Source organism: Girardinichthys multiradiatus, chromosome 17, assembly GCF_021462225.1.
Source record: "Girardinichthys multiradiatus isolate DD_20200921_A chromosome 17, DD_fGirMul_XY1, whole genome shotgun sequence".
Classification (NCBI taxonomy): domain Eukaryota; kingdom Metazoa; phylum Chordata; class Actinopteri; order Cyprinodontiformes; family Goodeidae; genus Girardinichthys; species Girardinichthys multiradiatus.
In genome coordinates, this window is record NC_061809.1 from 21,806,006 (window position 1) to 21,829,939 (window position 23,934).

Genomic DNA, 23,934 nt, shown 5'->3' on the forward strand with positions numbered 1-23,934 from the left:
AGAGTAAGTCCACCGGTATGGCCGAAATTCGTATAAATAGTTCCATGTTAAAACACAAATAGCCCAACTGACGTCTTTTACGAAAAAATATTATCTTATGAATTAAAATAAGGAAAAAAGTTTACTGAAATAAGGGGGAAAAAAATCCCACTAAGCGCTCCGGTCATTCGACGTCTCTGTCCAGTTCACCGTTGAATGTGCGGCTCCTCTGTGACAGCCAGCCAGCTCCAGTGAAGCCACACCCACTACAACAAACAAACCAATCATCTGTTTTACAATTTCCACTATGCCCGCCCCATTCAAAGAACAGCCAATCATGTATTTTATGGCTATTTTTAGGTTTGGGTGAAAATCTAAAGAAAAGCTTGTGAAAATATACTGTCATTTAGGCTATTTTTTTTTTAATGGCTCCCAAAGTCCTTACTTTTTATTTTCCTCTCTACAAAATTTCGTTTTTGTAACCCAATTTCCATATATTTTAGCTATTCCTATTTAGCTACTTTTTAGCAAACTTTTTATTGAGGGCAGTCATGAAGTGGAATAAAACATTTTTTTAAATTTTTTTTAAAAAGTGTGGTAGGCATATTTATTACTCGCCTTTTACTCAGTTACCTCTAAATAAAATCGAGGGCAACGAACTGCCTTCGGAATTCACCTAATTAGTAAAACAAGTCCAACTGTGTGTAGTTTTAGTATGAATACAGGTGCTCTATGAAGGCCTCAAAGCTTTGTTAGAGATCATAGAAGAAACATCGTCATGAAGACCAAGGAACACAGCAGACATGTCAGGGAGAAATGTGTGGAGAGGTTTAAAGCAGTTTTAGTTTATAAAACAATATCATTAGCCTCTTACAGAACACTGTAAATCTAGCATTGTAAATGGGTATAACTGAATAGCAGCAAACCTACCAAGACATGGCAGTCACCCTAAATTGTTAACAGGAAAGGGAGGAGGAACATTAATCAGAGAAGCAGCCGTATCGCTGATGGTAGCCGAGGTGCTAGAGGTGGGAGAAGCTGCTGACAAAACAATTAATAACCATAGACTCCCAAATCTTACCTTTGTGGAAAGGTAGTGAGAAGAAAGTCGTTTTTGAAAAAAAAAAAAACACCATAAGTTGACCATAAGTTTACCACAAGCCATATAGGGGACACAGCAATCATATGAGAAGAGCTGCTGTGGTCAGATGTGACCTACACTGAATGTTTTGGACTTTATTCTAAACCTTAAGTGTGGAGGAAAAGCAACACTATCAAGTCACTCTCAAAAACTCACAGTGAAACATGGTGGTGAGAGTATCATGCCGTGGACGGGCTTTTCATCAGGGGAGACAGGGAAGCAGGTCAAATCTTAGTATCCGATAATCCAAGAAGAAAATCTGTTATAGGCTGCAAAAGACTGGAGACTAGGGCAGATGTTCACCTTCCAGCAGGACAATAATCCTATGCCCAGAGCTAGAATGGTATGAAATGGTTTGGGTCAAAGAATATTCATATGTAGAATATGTCCCAGTCAAAGTTGAGACCTAAAAAATCAATTTGAAAATCTGTAGTAAGATTTAAAAACTGATGTTCAGACAGTCTTCATGTAATCTAACTGAGCTTAAAGTACTTTGTAAAGAACAATGGGCAAAATTTCCCTCTATAGATGTGCAAAGCTTTAGAGCCAAAAAATACATCCCAATAAAATACATAAATGATGGTGGCTGTAATGTGAAAAAAAACTCTTACAAGGCACTGCAGATGTAAAACTTTCAAAATGATACAATATTGAGACAGAAAACTTTCAATTTGCACAAAAAAGTCAATAGTTGCAAGATGTCCTGACACAGACGTTCAACGCTAGCCCACAAAAGATCAAATTATTGCACCACAATGAAGCTACAACTACCCTAAGTCATAAAAAAATGACTAGAAACTGAAACAAAACATCTGCTAAAACCAGAGCGGTAAACAAAAAGAAATCCATTGTGCATGTTTATGGTCTTTCCGTGTGTAAGGACAAGTGAGTGATTGCTACTCCACATACCCAGAGGCAAAAAGAGCCATTTCCTTCACTTCTGTTCATTTCAGCATGGGTAGTTTAACTGAAACCTCACTAAATCCAGCACATTTTTCGCGACAGATCTCCACAGCAGGAGTATAAAGTTACCAAGATCACTGAAAAAAATCCAGATGAAAAAAGTATGACTCAGCAGCTGGACTTTTACAAGCCTGAAGACAAATATTCTGGAAATAGAAAAGGCAAAACAAATCTTGTTTTACCCTGATTGCATGGTTACATAAGTTTTCTTCTTCAAAATTACAAACTCAAAAGGCATTTACTGTCTACTGGTGTTTGAGCTATGAATCTACATGAATCTAGTCTTCTTTGGATTCAAGATGACAATTTAGATGATTTTCGCCCATTTTCCGACACCTCAGTGCATGTAGTGTTTATCTGTGTGGCTTTAGCAGGAAACGGAAAATTTTTTTCTTTCTTTTTTAAATCTCCGTGAAATTTAGCTGGGCCTTTAAGGTTTTCGCAAATGCTCCGTTTTTTCTGCTCTGCTTCTAATTCACTCTGCAAACTTGAGAAGAAGCCCCGCAGGCACAAAGAGGCTCTTCCCGTCAGTTCAGTTGTCCTTCACAAGTAACCTCACTCCAGACTTCAAACGACACAAGACTCACAACAAAAGATAACAGCAATGCTACCCGGTTGTATCTTTATTACAGGGCTGTTATGTTTCATAAGTCTGTCTCAGAGATGTTTTGTGACCCTGCAAATGTTTGCTTTAGACAAATGGGAGCTATGAATGAAAAAAGCTTCTGTAGTTGGTATATCATTTGCCAAGTTTTTAGTGCTTTCATGTAGGCAACTCGATCCAGTTCAAACAGACTTGCAGCTAGACTATTTAAAAACCACAACACATAAATAAAGTTGAAACCAGATATCTACATATGCCGTATAAAAAGAGACATAACATTCTTTTTTTAGCTGTCTGACATTAAACAAATGTTTTCTGCTTTAGGTCAGGTAGGACCTAAACTCAGATGCCCCGGTGGCGCCGATTGTATGGCAACCTCACTTCTGTCAGTCTGCACCAGGGCAGCTGTGGCTACAATGTAGCCTACCACTGTCAGTGTGTGAATGTGTGTATGAGTAGGTGGATGACTGATTGTAGTGTAAAGCGCTTTGGGGTCTTCCGACTACATAAAGCGTACAAGATTCAAAATACAAAAGTACAAGGGCCGCAGCGTCATGTTGTGTGGATGGTTTGCTGCAGGAGGGACTGGTGGGGTTCAAAAACAGGTGGAATCATGAGATGATCACATTATATGGAAATATTGAAACAGCATGCCAGGACACCAATCAGGAAATTAAAGTTTGGGAACTAATGGGTCTTCCAAATGAACGACAACCATAAGCATGGTAACAATTTAGTTACAAAGTGGCTTTGGGACAACAAAGCCAATGTTTTGGAGTTGCCGTCACAAATCCCTGTTGGTTACGCAGATGACGGACAGTTCCTAAATTTATTAGAGTTCTAATATAAGAATTATGCTCAATATTTTGTTGCTAATATTTTTCTCAAAGCATAAAGGTCTAATGAAACCATATGCTTTTTACACACTATAAGTCTGTCTTCTGAATACCTCTATCCCACTAAATGTCATTATTCAGATTCATAAAATGTAAACTGGTACCAAAACAGTAACAGAACATTAAGTACATCACAATATTAAACTGGTCATGTAACAGACCATCAAGCAGCCAAAAACCCATAAAAATCAGTAAAGCGGGTTCAGCTGCAGAGTGGAATCTATGCTACATCTGCATTAAATCAAGCCTAACCCATTCTCACACACTCATACAGCGGAGAGAGAGTTATATGCATACGAGTACTAATTTAAAACCAGTGAGGGTAGAAAAGACACCAAAGTAAATATGCCACATGTGGGTCAGCCAAACCCAAATTTAGTCTTGAAATACAACCCAGCAGAGATCCATTAAAAACAATCAGAGTGCACAGATCAGCGTTGCCTTACTGGACTGTCCAGAGTCCTGCAGGACGCACAAACTTTGCTGGGATTCTTTAAATTTAAATGCATCTGAAAAAAGTTAATAATTCATAACTTTGTGGGCAGCTTTAATAATCATGTTCCTCTTAATTGTGAGAAAACTGTATATGTATGGGAATCTCAACACAGGTGGATTTATCATTAAAAGATTAGTTGAGTTCACACCTACATTTTCCCCAAGCTTAACTGTAAACTGTGCACCAAGGTGCAATAACACAAAAGATCTGGAATCAGCCTCTAAAAATTCCTGGAGGTGTCCCTGAGTGCATGAAATAAATGCTCATTTTTCATTTGCTAGAGGCATTTTACACATAAATATTTAGAAAAGCCTAGAGATGAAACCACGACAAACACGTAATGTGTGTGTGTGTGTGTGTGTGTTCACTTGTGTTTATCTTCTGTCCAATGACTTAGGACAGAAGATTTGGACAGCAGACTTGGACAAAAGTACAAAAACTTGTGGTAACTTGAGTTTCAGACTATAATAGGGGTCTCAAACTCCAGACCATAAGGGTCAATGTCCTGCAACTTTTAGATGCATCCCTCATCCCACATACCGGATCCAAATGGCTGAATTACATCTTCAACAAGCAACCAGGTTCATCACCAGGACTCCTGTCCTGTGGAACCAGCTCCCAGTTTTAGTCCGTGAGGCAGACACGCTGTCTACTTTTAAGGCTAGGCTTAAAACTTTCCTTTTTGATAAAGCTTATAGTTAGAGTGGCTTAGGTTATCCTGAGCTATCTCTGTTGTTGTGCTGCTATAGGCTTAGGCTGCTGGAGGACATAATGACCACTTTCACCCTCTTCGCTACATTCTCACACTACTCTCTAATTCTGCATTATTTGCTGTTATTTCAGCTTTTAACTTTCTGTTCTCCCTCTTTTCTCTTCCTAGAAGCTACACCTGGCCTGACTCTGTGTCTACCTGTGACACCTTTCTTGAGAGGGGAATCGTCCGAGCTTCTGCTGGCAACAACTTAATGCTCACCCTCTACCGATGATCCACATGGCCCTTTCTTTTAGTGTTTAACCCTTTCTCTCTCCTAGACATGGCGATTGACTGAGCTTAACTGTAACAAACTATGTGCTCTCTTTCAGACTCTGAACCTTGAAATCTGGCTCAGAGTTTATCTGTTCTTTCTTCCTAGATGAAACGACTAAAGGAGCTACATCCATTAACATTTACTTTTCCTTCCCATGGAAAGGACTCCTGGAACAGTGCTTCTTTGTTCTCTTTGTGTCTCTGCTCTGTTCTCTCAAACCTCCAGTTGGTCGTGGCAGATGGCCGCTCACACTGAGCCTGGTTCTGCTGGAGGTTTCTTCCTGTTAAAAGGGAGTTTTTCCTCTCCACTGTTGCTACATGCATGCTCAGTATGAGGGATTGCTTCAAAGTCAACGCCAGTGACTGTCCACTGTCTCTACATGCTCATCCAGGAGGAGTGAATGCTACAAGTCTCTGACTCAATGCAATCTGCTGGGTTTCCTTAGATAGAAAAACTTTTTATCCAATTTGAATAAATAACTGAATCTGACTGCACTGTTCAATGGCTAGGATTAATTGGAATGTATGTATCTGACTTTTATGAAGTGCCTTGAGATGATATGTGTTGTGAATTGGCGCTATATAAATAAACTGAAATTAATTGGATAGTGCCCCTCCCGGGGTCTCCATTATTCTGCTGGGGGACTTCAACGCCCACGTGGGAAACGACAGTGACACCTGGAGAGGCGTGATTGGGAGGAATGGCCTCCCCGATCTGAAGCCGAGTGGCTTCGCCAACACTGTTTACAGTAGGGGTGGGAGGCTGCTGACCTCGACTGGGGATATTATCGGGCGGTGGAAGGAGTACTTCGAGGATCTCCTCAATCCTGCAATCACGCATTCCCTGGTGGAAACAGAGGCTGGGGGTAGGAGGAGCAGTGTGGTTTTTGTCCCGGCCGTGGAACACTGGACCAGCTCTATACCCTCTACAGGGTGCTCGAGGGTTCATGGGAGTTTGCCCAACTGGTCCAGATGTGTTTTGTGGACCTGGAGAAGGCATTCAATTGTGTCCCTCGTGGTGCCCTGTGGGGAGTGCTCCAGGAGTATGGAACTCCTCGGCCATAGGAGCTCAGCCATCCAGGAGGGGCTCAGAGTCGAGCCGCTGCTCCTCCACATCTAGAGGAGCCAGTTGAGGTGGCTTGGGCATCTATTTCGGATGCCTCCTGGACGCCTTCCTCAGGAGATGTTCCAGGCATGTCCCACTGGGAGGAGGCCCAGGGGGTGGCCCAGGACACACTGGAGGGACTATGTCTCTCGGCTGGCCTGCGAATGCCTTGGGCTTCCCCCGGAGGAGCTGGAGGAGGTGTCTGGGGAGACTGAAAGATCTTGGATACAAGTGGCTAAAAAAAGGTTGCTTGGCTCACCCAGATGGATGGACAGAAAGATGGCAGGATCCCGGTGTCAAACCTCTTGCCTGGAAACACCTTGGGATCCTTCAAAATGAGCTGAAGGTGTTGAATCACTAGTTCTCCAGGCTTTTAAATAAAATCTATGAAAGACCTTCATAAGGCCTGAAGCCCCATTGAGAAATGACACATTACTTCTGCATAAACTTAACATTGATACAAAGACTGAAATGTAACTCAATCATATTCAGCGACGCAGTGACAAAGGGATTTGGACAAAGAATGCTGTTAGGTGACAGATGATCTGTAGTTCCTTTGGTTACACATTATTGACACAACCTATAATGTTTCCAACATAGCCTGCAGCTCCGATCACAAAGACCGATGGTGAAACCAGGAGTGTCACTGAAGTTACATGTGAGTCACTGAATGACCACTAACTCAAGGTTTGTAAATTGTTTATGAAACTAACCAAAATGTGAGGTTTTTTGCTAATTTTTCAAGGTGCTGATTGCTGTGAACCTGGCTGAGTAGGAAAGACTGAGTAGGCAACAGACTGTATAATCCTAATTTCCTACTTCTTTACTGAGCAGCAGAGTCTTGTGTTTTGGTATTATGTCTTTAAATACTATTTCAGTCTCTGTCTGAAGGTTTTGTTTTGGTAGCACTTCCATATGATGCTCTGTTTGGAGAAAATACCTTTCCAGTTTTCTAGATACTCCCATCCTTCTTTTGAATAATTTTTGAGGTTTGAAGTTTGAATTGCTTGGACCAATGGATCATTAAATTTGTTCCCCCACTAGTGCTATGAGTATAACCATTTCTGCTGTGAATAGTTTGTGCAATCCCATTTGTCTAATTGAAAAGCAATTACTGTACTCCTCTAACATTTCCCAATGTTCGAATCTACCGAAAGAGGAGTCCTTGAACATTCCTCTTGACAAACTCTAATTGTCCTCTGTGTCACTTAATTTAAATATAAATTAAATTTATATTTATAGCCCAAGCAAGAAGTCACTGATTACAAGTTAAAGCTTGAAATTGTGCACTGGCAATTATTTTGTGTTGTAAAATCCTTTTTTCTTTGTTTTATTCTCTTTTCATAAGTGTCTTTCTTCTAATTTGTTGGAATTGTTTTTTGTTTTGTTTTCTGTTTTTAATTTTATGGAAAAAAATAATCAATCAAGGGCTGTTTTTGATGTTTTCTGTCCAATTTCATTTTGTCCAGTACAGTACGTTGGGACCTCCATAGGAATACTGTCTGTTTATGCTTTTTTTCTCTTAAACTCTTTAAATGTAAGCCTCAAAATATTCAAACACAGAATAAAAAAATTGGAATAATTTAATGTAGAGAAGGTTTGCAGGCTGCAAGACCAGATGGAAGTCACTAACTGTATTTGGGTGCTTTTAAATTAAATTAATATAGTCTGTTGCATCTGCTGCCTGATTAAATTACTCTGGATTGGGTTATTTGGAGCACATAGACATTCAACTATTTTTTTTCTAGAAGCATCCTCTTAAAGTTTAAATTCTGCTTTTTCTTTGTCAGGTTACAATATTTGGTCCTGTGGGAAAAGCTATCAGCAGCTAAATGTATGGTTAAAAATTAATCCGGTTTACAGGCAAAGACGCCGTGCAACAGACCTCATTGTGTCCTGGGTGATGGGACAGAATGCAACATATAACGGGTGGACATGTACAGATAAAATAAAGACATTTCAGTTTTCTCAGCAAAAACAGCATGTAACAATTTGTTCATTTTGTCTGTTATGGAGGTGAAAAAAGCAGTGCATAAAATCCACCTCTTCCACCAGTCATACAGATAACGATAAGAAAGAAGGACATCACATGATGTTTTTATTGATTCATAGATAGGAGAAGGTTGGAAAGAATAAATGGCTCTGCATTTTAATAAAGAAAAGTAATTCATAAATTTAGAGAGAAATACCTGTAATGTCTGAAGAATTTCCTGAACAAAAGTGTATTTTATATTTTGAACCATGTCATTTTGAACTAATTAAAGGGTTAGAAATAGTTTAGACTTGTGATTGTCCTGCAGCTACCAACGTAATTTTGGCTTTAGAGGGTTTGTTATTAGGGTGGATAACCAGAATGTCATTAGAAAGGGATTGATAAATGTACCTGTCAGTTGGGCCATGACAATGTTTTCTATTGCTTTGATGCATGCACAGTCAATGCAGAGGTGTTGCCCTCTTCTTGGTACTGAGAATAGGGAGACTATTTTACATGCTTTGTGCAAGACTGTGCTGCATTTTATCCCACCCCAAAATTTAGATGATTACCGGCACTGGTTGTGCTTCAAACTTGATTAACACATTTGATCGATCAAAAAGCAGAACAACTGCAAAGTCCAAACATCTCAGTGAAGGAAAATATACATTTTTACAAGCTGAGAAAGTCTTTAAATGTCTCTTCTGCAAAATTTTATATTCCACTATCAATATTTCAAACAACTGTAAGAATGAGTTCTTTGAATCTGTCACCACTTTACTGATTCTAGAAGAAGACCCAAACACCTTTCAGATGAAATAAAAGTTGGTTAGGATGTTTAAGAACAAGCCAAGAGTCACCATGGTTCAAGGCAGCCATGATTTGGTAACAGCTGGACCTCCAGTATCACTGTCCACAGTGAAACCAAGCATGTTATGAGGAACCACAGTAAGTACCAGCCTTCAAGCATGGTGGTGGCAGCTGAGGGTCTGAGAGGTACTTATGTAACACACAAAGCAGTTGAAATAACTAAGAAGGACAACCTGAAAATACTTCATTTAAGTGTATATAAGAGTCCAGAAATTCTCAACAGGGTTGAGGTTGGATAACATTATAAACCTTCTGGCATTACCCAAAACCCCAACCTGAACCCTATCAAAGGTTTGTGCACGCAAATGAAGAATTTGTAAGTAAACCGTAAATGCTAAAGAGCTTACCATGTGAAGGCTTTATGTGTGTACACGTGTGTTAGCCGAGGGAGGTTCCTTTTTTCTACAGGAGGGTGAGTGTCGTCTAATTAGAAGGTAGGAGTTCAGAAGGTCGGGTGGTGTGTCCTTCACAGCTACTTTAAAGATGGGAAACAACACAGAGTGGGTGGGGGTTTATTAATGGAACTCCCCTAAACCTCTTTCATTTTGTTAATGATGAAACTGTAGCCATTTTATTTCTTACAATTTGAGACTAACAACGTGTAATCAGATGTCATGAAAACTTCTAACTGCAGCAGAGGGGTCACATTTTTATGATAATGACTGTAGACCTCTGGGGGAAGCTTTAAGGAGTTACCACCATAAAAACGGTTAATGTTCATTTTGTTTCAAGTCTGAGCCACAAAGGTTCCACGCTCCATTAAATGGTTGCAATAGGACATGTGTTTATGCATAATTTATTTTTCAAAAATTAGGCTTTTGATCAATTAGTAATACTAAAAGTGTTTTGTTTTTTTTCCTTCACCGTTTTCAAAAAATGTTTTCTATTTAAATAATAGATGGACATAAATAAATCTAAAATAATCAAATAACAAAGCTACTGGCCCTAACTCTGAAAACATTATATGTGATAACAATATATTGCTAGACAGACCCAGTCTAGTCACAATTAAAAATAAGCAATTAATTAGATATATTAACATGCACTTATTTTAGACAAACACAAATTCATTCAAGAGGTCTTGTCATGAATCTCAAGTCCTGGAAGTAAAACTACAATTCAGCCACCACTAATGCAGAGAAAAGCACAAGAGAGAAAAAATAGCTTTTCCTTATCAGAGCTCCAGCCTGTATGTTAACCATGATAAGATTCGTTTACCATGGTGACTGTGCTCTGCTGAATCACATTCACTTATCTCAAGCCATGAAGTGAGACCTAAGTGAAACGATTTTCCTGAAGCAAAGTTGTGTAAAAAAGTATTTATAATTCTTGAACCTTTCCGTATGATTATTCATAACAACCACAAATGTATTTATTTTTAAAAGCTTTAAAACTGTTGCATTTTATGAAATCTGAAAAAGTGTGGCGTGCATTTGTATTCAGCCCCCTGAGTCGATACTTTGGAGAATCACCTTTTGTTGCAGCTACAGCTGTAAGTCGTTTGGGGTGTTTCCATCAACTTTGCACTGGAGATTGAACGTTTTGCCCATTATTTTCGCAAAATAGCTCAAGCTCAGTCAGGGAGGGTCTGTGAGCATTAGCCTTTAAGTTTTGCCACAAATTCCTCATTAGAATTATGTCTGGGCTTTGACTAGGTCATTCTAACACATGAATATGCTTTTCTCTAAACCTCAGATGAGACCAAAATGGAGTGGAGAGCAGAGCACTTTCTTCCATATGTTTGCTCTGTTCCTACAAGGCCTCGTTGAAGGTCATTGCTTGTGAAGAAGGGCCTCTTATGTCTTTGAACCATTGCTTTCTTTTTGCTGCTCTTCTATAAAGACCAGATTTGTGGGGTGCATAACTAACAGCTTTCCTATTAACAGCCACTCCAACCTGAGCTTTTGATTAACTTGAGTCAAGTCTTCTTTGCACGCTTCAATTTGAGTTTTAACATTTTTTTCTTTCAAAACCAAACATTACATTTATGTTCTGCACAATCCAGAAGAACCTGAAGTGGATGAACTCTTCTGTCAGCACGTTTAATGAATTGCATTTACAGTTTTTGCTGGTTCTGCATCATTTTCTTTTTCATTTCCCACATGAGCATGCTCCAGAACCCCTCTGGTTGGTCTTAAGGGTGCACACCCAGGATTTTAATCTCTGGCTAACACTCTAAATCCAACACAGGAAATAGCAGGAGGTAGCCGCTCACAATGGGGCCTTCAAAGCACACTTTGAATTTTTGACCCGAGTCTCAAGCTGGCATAGGGCTCACTGAGACAGAACCAGAAGCTGCATAACTCAAACATAAGGCATATGGTGAGTCCAACGTGTTTCAGAACGTGTCTCAGTATACTGTGTTCTACAGGAGGGTGTGCGACCCGGTATTTTACCCTGACAGACAAAACAATGAGTGTCTAGTGATCAAAGAGCAGAGGAATGCTGCCAGAGGATCACAAGCCGGCCCGGTGTATCACATAATCACAGACAGACAGTGAGAGCAGAGATGAAGGATTAAACGCAAACATTACAGCCAGGTAGGTTGCACTGGCAGCTGCTGGAGAAGAAGGAGATGGATTGTTAATGTGGGAGTAAGGATGTCATAAAGTGATGAATCGTTTAACAGTTACCAAAAGTGTGTTAGAAACAGCCAACCAACTTTTATTACACTAGAACCAGCTTAAAAACAAAGTAGATGAGAAACCAGACACACTATGTTGCAGAAGTATTTCCTCATCTGGTTTAAAACGCATTTAGAATGAGTGATATTCCATTTCTAATGTGCATGATTAGAAACTGTCAGTAAAGATTTGCCACAAGGTTTCGTGGTATTTTAAGGGAAATTTTGACCAGTCTTTCAGCATTGTATTTGTAAGGTCAGACACTGATGTTGGATGAGAATCTCATCTACTCTAATTCATCGCAAAGGGTTTCTATTGGGTTCAGGTCAGGACTATTGTTTCTCTTCCACACAAAACTTGCTAAAACTCCTTAAAAATAGCCCCACATCATAATCCTCCCTCCACCAAACTTTACACTTGACACAATGCAGTAAGGGAAGTGCTGTTCTTCTAGCAACTGCCAAACCCAGACTCATCCATTAGATTTCCAGCCAGTAAAGTATGATTTGTCACTCCGCAGAGCACATCTCCGCTACTCTAGAGTGCACAGAAGATGTTTTCCACCGCTTCATTTGATGCTTTGCATTGCAATGGTGATGCAAGTCTTGGATGCAGCTTCTCAGCCATGGGATCCCATTTTATGAAGCAAACTACTCACTGTACCTGAGCTAATCTAAAGGCTAGGGGAACTTTAGAGGTCTGGTTGTGGCTGAATTGTGTTCTCAATGGAGAAGTGAACCATTTCACTACAAATGCTTGTAGAAGCAGTCTACACGCCGAGGTGCTGGATTTTATTCTTGTGCCATGGAAGTGATTGGAACATCTGAATTCAATGGTTTGGATTAGTGAGAAACATTTACATGTGGCCACAAGATGTTTCAAATACAGACACTTTCATTGTTTTTAGTATTTCTTCTTGGTTGCTGGATTGAAAAAGTGGTGCTGTGGGCAATACGTTGATTAGTTATCAAGTAACATCCAACTTTGTCTAAATTAAACGTTTTCAAGGAGGGGCTATACTGGCATCTTTTAAAATATGCTTTGCATCCAGCCAGCCAGAATTTCTTGCAGTGTTAGAAATTGGTCTTGATCAAGAGTTCACCAGGGTTTCTGAACATATTGCTTGACAAATGTAATCTGCTTTGTCATTTGTACCTGATCATAACCGCATTTGGTGCTGTGAATGCTTGAAAAGGGAAATATAAAGAAATAACAGTAGAAATATCAGGCCATAAAATATTTCTACTTGCCTCTGATTTCTGCTCAGACAAGATGAAGAAAAGCTGCTGGTCTGAACTCAAACAGGCTGTCTGCAGCAACAGCACAATAGCATCACTAAGTGAAAAGTCAAACTCACACAGGCTCACTGTGGATGATTTATTGCTATGATAAGCCTTTCTGACTCTGCCAAAACAATCCTATACCATCCTTCCCAAACGCTCTTCAGCAAGCATTGGTTTAAAATAATTATTTTTCAATCAAACATATCAAAAAAATCTAACATACATAAGAATTTTAATCTTTCAAGCTAATTTAACTTTCTGGTTATTGGCGCAGCGCTGGGGGTGTAGGGGTTAGCGCACGACCACATATAGAGGCTATAGTCCTCGAAGCGGCTGTCCCAGGTTTGAGTCCCAGACCCGGCGACCTTTGCCGAATGTCTCCCCCTCTCTTTGCCCCTCCTTCCTGTCTGCCTACTGTCAAAAATGAAGGCCTCTAGTGCTGAAAAAATTCTTTAAAAAAACCCAAAACTTTCTGGTTATTTTTTTCTCCTTCTACAGGTTTGTTACAATAAAAACACTGATGCCTTTGTATTTAAAATTTATTTCCTTTAGTTTAATCTTGTTGCTTCAATCTGAAGCGTGTGAGCGTCAGCACTTTATGCTGTTTGCAACAGGGTGTAAGAAGCCTGAATGAATGCTGAATGTGGGTCATGTACAGTGCACTCTTATCCAAGCTGGTTGGACCTCAGAGAGAGAGATCATCCAAAAGGATAAGGATAGGACCTTAGATAGAAGCAAACAAACAAATGCTATGCAACCTGACAGATAGCAGTTCACTAGGGAGTCCCACCCTGATAAGTATCTAAGTTTTCCTTTTAACCACCAGCACTAAACTGGGAAAAAATACTCAATCTACACACATGAACAAGATTAAACTAGATTAAAGTTTTGTGTTGACCTCAGAAGTGTGGCGACAGATCTGCAGACTTGTTTTAGACTATGATCATGTGCAAGTTAACACAACTGAAGAGATCTCCTGAGTTTGTGGTTCTCCCCGCAAGCAAAGAGTTTCTGACACTAACAATTTCTAATGAAGTTTTGAGAAATTTTCCATTGACTAAATGCAAACAAGATAGCTTGATTGAAGAGAGGGGTAAAATGTAGGGCTAATATTCACCGCTACAAAAACTAGCTTGGAATGCATGAACTACGTAGAACCCTACCGTCCTCCTTAGACTAGTATGTGACTCATTACTCACCAAAAAACATAATCAAAACACAATAATTATGGTAACTATCTGCTTACATTTTTTCTACAAAGCAATAAATAAAAATACAGATTTTTTTAAAACAATAATTCACTAGAATTCCAAACAACTGCTTTTCTAACTTCCTGTAGCAACTGTGTGCAGCTGTGCTACACAGATGCTGCAGATTTGTTGGCTGCACATCCATGATGCCAATCTCCTGTTCCACCACATACAGTGAACTCATTGTCATGTCCAAGAAACCAGTCTGAGATGATTCATGCTTAATGACATGGCGCGTTATCCTGCTGGAAGTAACCATTAGAAGATGGGTACACTGTGGTCATAAAGGGGTGGACATGGTCAGCAACAATACTCAGGTAGGCTGTGGCGTTGACACGATGCTCAATTGGTACTAAGGGCCCAAAGTGTGCCAAGAAAATATCCCCCACACCATTACACCACCACCACCATCCTGAACCGTTGATACAAGGCAGGATGGATCCATGTTTTGATGTTGATGCCAAATTCTGACCCTACTATCCGAATGTCGTAGCAGAAATCGAGACACATCAGACCAGGCAACGTTTTTCCAATCTTCTATTGTCCAATTTTGGTGAGCCTGTGCAAATTGTAGCCTCAGTTTCCTGTTCTTAGCGGACAGGAGTGGCACCCGGTGTGGTCTTCTGCTGCTGTAGCCCATCAGCCTTAAGGTTCGACGTGTTGTGAGTTCAGAGATGCTCTTCTGAACGCCTTGGTTGTAATGAGTGTTTATTTGAGTTACTGCTGCCTTTCTATCAGCTCGAACCAGTCTGGTCATTTTCCTCAGACCTCTGGCATCAACAAGGCATTTGCCCCCACAGAACTGCCGCTCACTGGATATTTTCTCTTTTTCGGACCATTCTCTGTAAACCCTAGAGATGGTAGTGCGTGAAAATCCCAGTAGATCAGCAGTTTCTGAAATACTCAGACCAGCCAGTCTGGCACCAACAACCATGCCACGTTCAAAGTCACTTAAATCCCCTTTCCCCCCTTTCTGATGCTCGGTTTGAACTGCTGAAGATCGTCTTGACCATGTCTACATGCATTGAGTTGCTGCCATGTGATTGGCTGATTAGAAATTTGTGTTAACATGCAGTTGGACAGGTGTACCTAATAAAGTGGCTGATGAGTGTGTGTGTATATATATATATTTATGTAATATAGTTTTTGCTGCACAATTGTTTTTATTATATTTTCTTTGTTCAGTTTTATTGTCTTATTTAGAAGGTATATCTGTGGTTAAAAAAAGATTTATCTCTCTGCAAATAAGCATGTTGTGTTTTCAAATATTCTATCTGAGGAAAACAGTTGGCGAAGTTGCCACGTGTTAGATGAGGAAGAAATCAGAAGGACCCATCTGCTGGTGGGTTCCTAAGCTGCAGATTGGTGTCCTGTTACTGCAACCAGCAGCTGATGATGTTTTCTGTTAGACTGAGGACTTAATCCCAGACAATCCATAAAAGCTTACAGCTCATAAGCGAGTGTTAAATTTCAGCCCTGTGTCACTCTTTGTTCTGCTTATGATTCTGCTGTCATGTAAATTTATTTTCTGTTTTATTACAGTTCTTAGAAAACAGCCATTGTTCAAGATGTTACCTTCAATAAAGGACTGTGATTTTGCAGTTTAATGATTTACACTGATTTATTGTTAGCCCCATAAAAAACTGAATGCACCGGCAAAATAAACTGCTGGCGACTACAGACCAAACTGATATGGTTTAGAAGAAATAAAACACAATGTAGCCTGCTAGCACAACATTATAAATAATGAAGCAATTGGGTTATATTAAATTGACCTTTTCACATTAGAAGGATGTCATGTCTCCTAGTTCCAGCTGAGATAATGCTTTTGTTCAAGCATCCAAAAAAATAAAAAACAGTTCTCTTTAAGGACGCCAGCATGATGCTTTTAGAAAATACCAAAACAGCCCCTTATTTTAGCCTTCTCCCACATGACAGAGTATATTTGGTTTCTGTCGAAATGTTGAGGTCTTGATGTTTGTTTCAATTTGAAAATAATAATTTGTGGGATTTGGAAATGTTCTTCTCTCCAACACATTTACAGGGAATCTGTTTGACTGTTAAAATGTTACATGATCAGATGAACATAGGACCAAATATCTACAAGACACTAAATCCTTCTTCAAAATATTGTTTTAGATTCAAGTACTAGCATTCATCTCCCAGAACACCCTCTCTGCCAAACTGAAACCTGTGTGCTCTATAAACATACGCTATCTCAACAAGCCCGACTTCTTTGAGGCTCTTCTTCCATTTCTTCGTCTATGTTTTGTAGGTAATGCTAGTTTCTCTTTCGTGTGACACAATAGGCTGCTGATTAGAAGAAAGGAGGGAACGGGAGATTGGAAGAGATATACTAACAAGAAGAGCCGCATGATAAGCACATGCTGACGGTGTTTGTTTACAGGGACAACCGTATGAGTGCAGATGTTTGATAGTAAAGGGGGAAGATGATAAAGGGATACCCAGACACTTGAGACTGTAATGTCAAACTTCTTGATGTTTTATGATACATTTGGTTGCCACTGGGCAGCCACCCAGTTTCAGGCAGTTTTATTTGTGGGATTTCCAAGGTTTGAGCATTAGGAGTGATTAATGTCATGAAATTTAAGCATCTGCTGTCAGCATCTGCAAGAGATTTAAAGCCTTCAGCTCAGCACAGGTGACAACGTTCTGGGTCCACCACTTGACCTTAATGTCCCATATCTGTTATGATCTTTTAAACACTTTTCAGGTGACCATATTCCTGCCTCCAATCTCAACATCGAGGACACTTGGTAAACAATTCTTCCAAACTCTATGAAAGAAAGGCTTTTGTCATCAGGGGGTCATGACAGATAGACTGGCAGAAAATGACAGAGAAGCCAAAGATATGCACATATTTAGACTTTTTATTGCCAAATGTCTTTTCATTAGTTTAATACCAGCCTGTTTGAGTTTTTCAGATGTTTTATTTTTAGTTTCTTCCATCGGTTTCTTCTTTTTACATTTTTAAGCTCTACTTACACCCTGGTTACTATTAACCAGCACAAAAAGTTAACTTTTGTAATTTATTCCCTGGCCTTTTTGATTTTGATCAGAAGGGTGTATATATACATAGCATACATCTATATCTACTATGCATTTTTGGTGGATTACAGGAAACAAGCAATGTTTACAGAATTGCGTTGTTTTTATAGTAGTATGAGCTCACTATGGCTTTTGCCAATAAATGTTAATGAGTAATAATAAAACCCTGGGGATAACGCTTTACTGTTCCTTTTCTGTTCAGCTTTCTCTCTCCTGCTTAATAAGAAATCTAAAACATTTGATAGCAAAATGTAGAACATTTTCATTCTATACACAAATATCCATAAGTAAAGCATTTAAGTATTAATTTGCCAAGTGTTATGGCTTGTGAGATATAGGACCCCAGAATGCAGACGAGCATGGTAAGTACAAAAACGATTTAATAAAAAACAAAAACTCACTCTCAGAAGAGGCAGGAACAAAACAATAAACGGACAGGCAGGACCGAATAAACTTAATTGACAGACAGAACCAAACGTGGCTGCAGCAAAAACAGAGACTCTAATATACAAACAAAAACCAAACTTGACAAAACATGAACAAGACTAAAACATGACCAGAAAAATAATAAACAGAAGCATGATTCAAAATCTAAGAAGAATAATAAATAATAATAATAAACAAAAGAACGATTCAAAACCTTAACTGTGAAAAACATAAGAAAAAACCCGAAACCAAAAACCAAACAACCCCAAATCATAACACCAGGTTTTCTAAATGTTTGAAGAAAATGTAAATTCTTAAATCATCTTCTATTAGATTGTAGCCAAAAGAAAACTATATGCTAATAGCACCATGCAGACATGCTAAATGTAGCATCTACACTGCTTATAGTCAGTGGTGGTTTTTGATGGGGGCAAGATAGCACACTCCCTAGGGCGACAACCTTGGGGGGCAACCTCAGCGATTGATAATTTTTCAGGTTTTTGTTTTGTTTTTATTTTTCAATTTTATTTATATTAGAATATAAATAGGAAATGTGGCTATGTGATTCGCAGATTGGTGAAACCTGAACTTTCCAAAAATCAGTGTGCTAAAAATTGCAACAGGTTCAGTTAAGCTTACCTTAGCCTAACAGGGTTAAACTCTATTTTTGTTTAAACTACAGTTAAGGTTATATGAATATTTTAGAATAATTGCATATAATAGGAAAACCTTTTATTTTTCATTGATAGACTTAAAACTGAATTGAAATTGTACAGATAAGCTTTGTTACCTGCTTAGATGTTAGTTTAAAATGATTTTTTCATTATAGATATTCCTTTTTACAAATTGGAAACAACTTTTACAAATTGGGAGTGATATGAAATTAAATTGTATGAAGTTAGCATATGCAGTTCCCTAATATTTAAATAGTATAACCTTATATGGTTGAACCATGTTGTTTGTGGCCTTTCCATTTATTGCAGTTGCTCACGTAACAGTTACACAATCCCTTTTATGTTATATATAACAGTATGATGAGACTTGAATCCTCTATTTCAAAGAAAGTCTTAATCTCTAAAACAAATTAGCAACACAACACAAACAGATGCTCAGTTGTCCAAGTTGTGAACAGTTAGGTCGTAAAAAAAGTTTCTCACCATTAGGTTCTTTCCCACATGACAAGAACTTTGGATTATAGGTCATAAAGTTGGGTGAGGTCTCATGAGATGTTTGGAGCAATCCAGGTTATTTGAACATGTTATCAGATGTTATTGGCGTGTTGATACCATTACAAACCACTGATTTCATTGAAAACAGCAGTGTTTTGTGCTGCTTTCTGTTGTTGTCCTGGAACACTCCTGAGATCGTCAATCACTTCCAGACCCAGAGAAATTAATTCCAGTATTAATGAGTTTCCACTACAGTAAAAGACTTAAATAAAACTCATGGACATTTGCCCTTTTGACACCAGTTGTAGTATCTTCCTCACCGTTCCGGGCTTGCGTCCTCTAATGCTTGTATGTTTGTTTTTCCCAGCTCACAGGAAGTGAATTTTATTCTCTCTTTTTGTTCTTTGTCAATCATTCACAGCCTCTCCCTGCAGGGAAACCAATCGCAGGATAGGAAAGCCATATAGGGTGGTCTACAGTCATTACATAGGCGCTTTTTTCACAGGCTTTAGTTTTCTTTGTGAAATTTTTAATGTTTTACTTTTTAAAACATTTTAAAATGGTAAATTAAAGAACCTCAAACAGAAAAATCCAACATATTTTAGGTCTTGCTCTATTTTTAAGGGGAACAGCAGTTATAGCTTTAGACCACAACTTTATGTAATACAGAAATGAATATAATTTCCAGGATAGAAAACCATCCATGTCTTCTTGAGCTCTCAGTAGTTGTGTTCAGGTTTCATGTGCTACACATTCAAGGCAAAGGACTGAATTGACTGTTAATTCTGTTAGTGACAGTGGTTTATATTAAGCAGACATTTGCTACTAACAAGGTTTCATGGCCGATACTGACGTCAAAGTTTGAATTGTGTCTGTTTTTGTTGCCTGGAGTAGCAGCTCTGTTTTTGTATTAACAGCTGAACTATTTTTAGCCTGATTGTAGCGGATGGGGTTTTAAAGGTTAATATGAGCCAAACAGTAGTTCTTAATGTGAATATTTACTACTGCACTTCAACACCTCGTATGCATTTCAAATTGTATATTTCATGTTCTCTGGTTGGTTGGCTAGTTGGTTGGTTTGCTAGATGTTTGGTTGGTTGGTTAATTTGTTAATTGGATAATTAGCTGCATGGATGGACAGCTTTATAAATACCACTCAAACCAAATGCTAATTTAGCACTTCTAAGGCACATCCATGCGGCAAATCAGACTTGAGATGTTCATAGAGCTTACACAGCTCTCTTTAACCAGGCACACCCACATCACAAAAACATATTTTCATGAACTGACTGACACCCGAAAGCCCACGGCGATGCACTCAGCATAACTCAGCACTGTTAGGAGTTCATGATTGCTGATTGTGTTCAGTATTGGTTTGAAATGTGCTGAGATAATCCTCCTTCCGCAGGAGGAATAAAACCACATTAGTGTTGATCAGAACCAGATCCAAAACCACAGCAGGCAGCTTGGAAGGTATTCAGGTGTCTGTTAGCATGTAAATGTTGGTCTCTAAAGTGATAAATTATATCATAGAGATAAAGTGTTTAGAAGATGGGTTGACCTTCAGATTCCTTGAGCAATTTTCCTTTACTGCTTTGCAAAATCTCCCTAATTTTCCCTAAACTAAACCAAACTATATCTCCACATTTTTATGTAGAAATTGTGCAAATGAATATGTATGAAAGCAGTCTAAATCAGCAGTTTCTACCAATATAATACTATAAATCTGGACTCAACAGCTGAATTGTGCATAGAAGAGTCAGCAGAGCAAAAGCAAATCGGAAGACAATGTTTTATAATCATTGACACAATCGCTTGAATGTTGTTTCTGTCTGTGTGCCAGTGTCACACATCCTGTAGCTGTTTCCTCAAAGGCAAATACTGTGAAAGTTACACAACATGAGCTGAGATACAGCTTTAAAGTGCTGCAATAGAATAGCACGGGTTGCCAGAGCACTCCATGATAAATCAGAGCTGCACGCCCAGCTGTCCTCCTAGAAATCAAACACCATTCTTACTGTGTGATGCATCATGGGTGTGAGTCCGGGTTGACTATTTTACTCATGCAAAATATAAGTTATCTGACTGCATAAAACCAAATTTTAAAGCAATCTGAAACCAACAGTTTGAATCTAGATTTCTGCTAATTAATTTTTATGTATTTCTCTTTACTTTTAATAATTTTTTCATGGTATTTCCAGTCCTCGTAAAAGCCCAACACTGACTAATGCTACTAAAAACCATCACAGAGTTAATACTAACTTGAAAAAAATGCTATATTTTACCCCTTAGTGCAACATAATTTGGGTACAACTCGTGCAAAAATAAAAACCTTTTAGCTTACTGATGTCAGAAAATAGTCTTGTTTTCTCTGTGTAATTTATAATGGCTGTATTGCTTGTTTAAACCAAAGTTAATGATGGAAATGTCAAAAGCTAGAATGTTTGACTACAACTCCATCTTGTGGTAATGCCCAATTACTACAAAATGTTCAGCTTCACCACAAACTAACTTTGGTAGACTGATATTTACCCTTTATTAAATTCTAGGATGAACCTAAAATGCACTATAACATTTACAGGTGAACTTAATGTGACCTTCTCTAAACTTTTGAATGGACATGTCCAATAGTTCAGAGTTTTTACACAACTTGCTAATTTACAACAGGTGTCTGATCTATGAATCAACCAATATATTTCCTGGTTCAATCAGAATTGGTATTTAAACAGCCCTTCTTCTCATGCTTTTCACATTTTGACATCATGAGACTAGAGCTGAAAATGAATCAGATTTATCCTGATTAATCAATTATATAAAACATTCACCAACTAATTTAGTAATTGAATAATCATTTTACAGACTCTTAAACATGCGATTTGCTGAAAGAACAACCTGCTCAGAGCAGCGATTAAGCCAAAACTGTACAAAAAATATATACATTTTACATTTAAGATGAAAAACCTTTGTCTGTAAATATGCTTTATCCAGAACTCCACAAGTTTCCTAGCTTCACCTGGTACAAATTCTGTTAAACACCATATGCTATCTAACTATTAATCGGTGAATCAAAAAAATAGTCATCAGAATAATTGATTAGCAAAATAATCGTTAGTTGCAGCCCTACATGAGACCAAGATGGTACCTAACAATTGATCAACAAGGCCTTCAAACATGATTTCTCATATGGAAGTAGCCACTGAGTGTCACAGAATGTCATCAGCAGGTTGCAACAAAGATACAGAGAGTCTGCAAGAGTCACATAAAGGCGTAGAAGAAGACGTCCCTTGGCCACTTCCCACTCTGATGACTAGTTTATTGTGAGCAGGGCCCTGCAGAACCGGATGATAAACGCTACTCAACTCCAGGCACATTTAGGAGAGGTGAGAGGCACCCAAGTGTCACGTCAGACCATTCAAAACTGTTTACATCAGCGTGGTCTGTATGCTAGACGACCAGGCATCATCGTCTTACATGGGCCAGGTAGCATTTAAGCTGGACAAGGGACCACTGGACCTGACTGCTGTTCTTGGAAGAAAGTTGATTCACGTTGAGCAGAAATTATGGGCACCAAGAATGTTGGAGACATGAAGGAAAGCACTATGCATCAACCACTGTTGTCACCAGACGAGCCTTTGATGGTGGTGTGGTGGTGCTACATTGTGGACAGGTTTGTCTAGTCAATACAGAACCACCCAACACTGGAATTGACGCTCAAGGGCACATGACACGTTATTGAGACATTGACTTCTTTTGTGTTATACTCACTACTGTTGTTGGTTTCTGCTTCAATAAATTGTTTTAGATGAGTAAATCCCCATTGGATGCTTCTACTTAAATCCCCTACCTTCATGATAAATCACTGTAGAGTGAACCTTGGGAGTAGTGTATATTTACATGCTAAATTGCAGGTTTTCTGAAGAGAAACACCCATGAAGAGTTTCACATGGACAGCTGCTGACGTAAACAGACATCACCTCATGTACAGTGCATTTCTTACTCACATGGAGCGGCCTGTTGTTGTTCAGCAGGTCCTGACTGAAGGGCGACGCTGCAGGATGACAGTCGAGCGACACTCTCTCTCGACACTCAGCATGACAGGCATATTTACAACCTGCAGGGAAACGAGTCTGGATCAGCTTAGATAAAAAAAAAAAGGAACATAAACATGAGATTCAAAACAATAAGAGGAAGGTGTCATCTGTGATTGTTAAAGAGCTTCACAGACATGCAGAAACAACATATATGCAAATCCCCCTTTCTTATCGGCAATTTGCCAGTTGGACTCATAGATCCCATTTTGCAAATAAAACCAAAGTAATGCAAATTTGGAGATAAGCAAAACATAAAGCAGGAGACATGTCAAATAAAATCTATTGGGACAGAAGAATATTTTAATATTATTACAGAAAGGATTTAAATAAAATAACCTGGAAAACACACATAAATGAAACGAAGAGTCTAGAAACCCTTCAGCGTGGAATGCAGACACACTTCAGCATTCTGCTTAAAAATACAGGTGGATTCTGGGAGCTTGAGTTTAATAAATTAAACAATTTATTGATAAAGAAAAATCTATTTTGTAAAAAAAAAAAAAAAAATCACAAATCAACAACTTGTGCAGAAATTAATTTAAGTGTATAATAGAAATTTGTCAAAGAAAATAAATACATAGATCCACAATTGTTTTTAACAAATTTTAAAAATATAACAATATTAAAAGGAAATTCATCTATTTTAATGGGAAAAACCTAATTAGTAAATAAATATGTGAATAAATAATGTTGATTATATTATCATTTTTATTGTTTTTGTGCACTTGTATAAAAAGTCCATACTCATCATATATATATATATATATATACACAATTAGCAAAAAGACGTTATAATTAAGTACATCTTAAGTGTTTAGAAGAAATATTAGTCTTGTTTTCATGAAGTACAATCCAGCAAATATTAACCTTAAAATGAGGTTTACAACTGGATGAAAAAAACACCCCTAAAATTGTATATATTTACAGAAAGGCATTTTAGACTAGATAATTATAAAAGCTCTCAAGAGA

At 38.5% G+C, this 23,934-nt stretch overlaps 1 protein-coding gene across 1 annotated transcript in view; it reads right to left on the reverse strand.

Annotated features, from left to right (window-relative positions):
• rassf3 (Ras association domain family member 3) overlaps positions 1 to 23,934 on the reverse strand; it is a 74,770-nt gene that overhangs the window by 29,576 nt on the left and 21,260 nt on the right. The window contains exon 2 of the mRNA XM_047389814.1: positions 22,876 to 22,985. Within this exon, the coding sequence (XP_047245770.1) occupies positions 22,876 to 22,985 (110 nt within the window). The remainder of the gene's footprint in view (positions 1 to 22,875; positions 22,986 to 23,934) is intronic.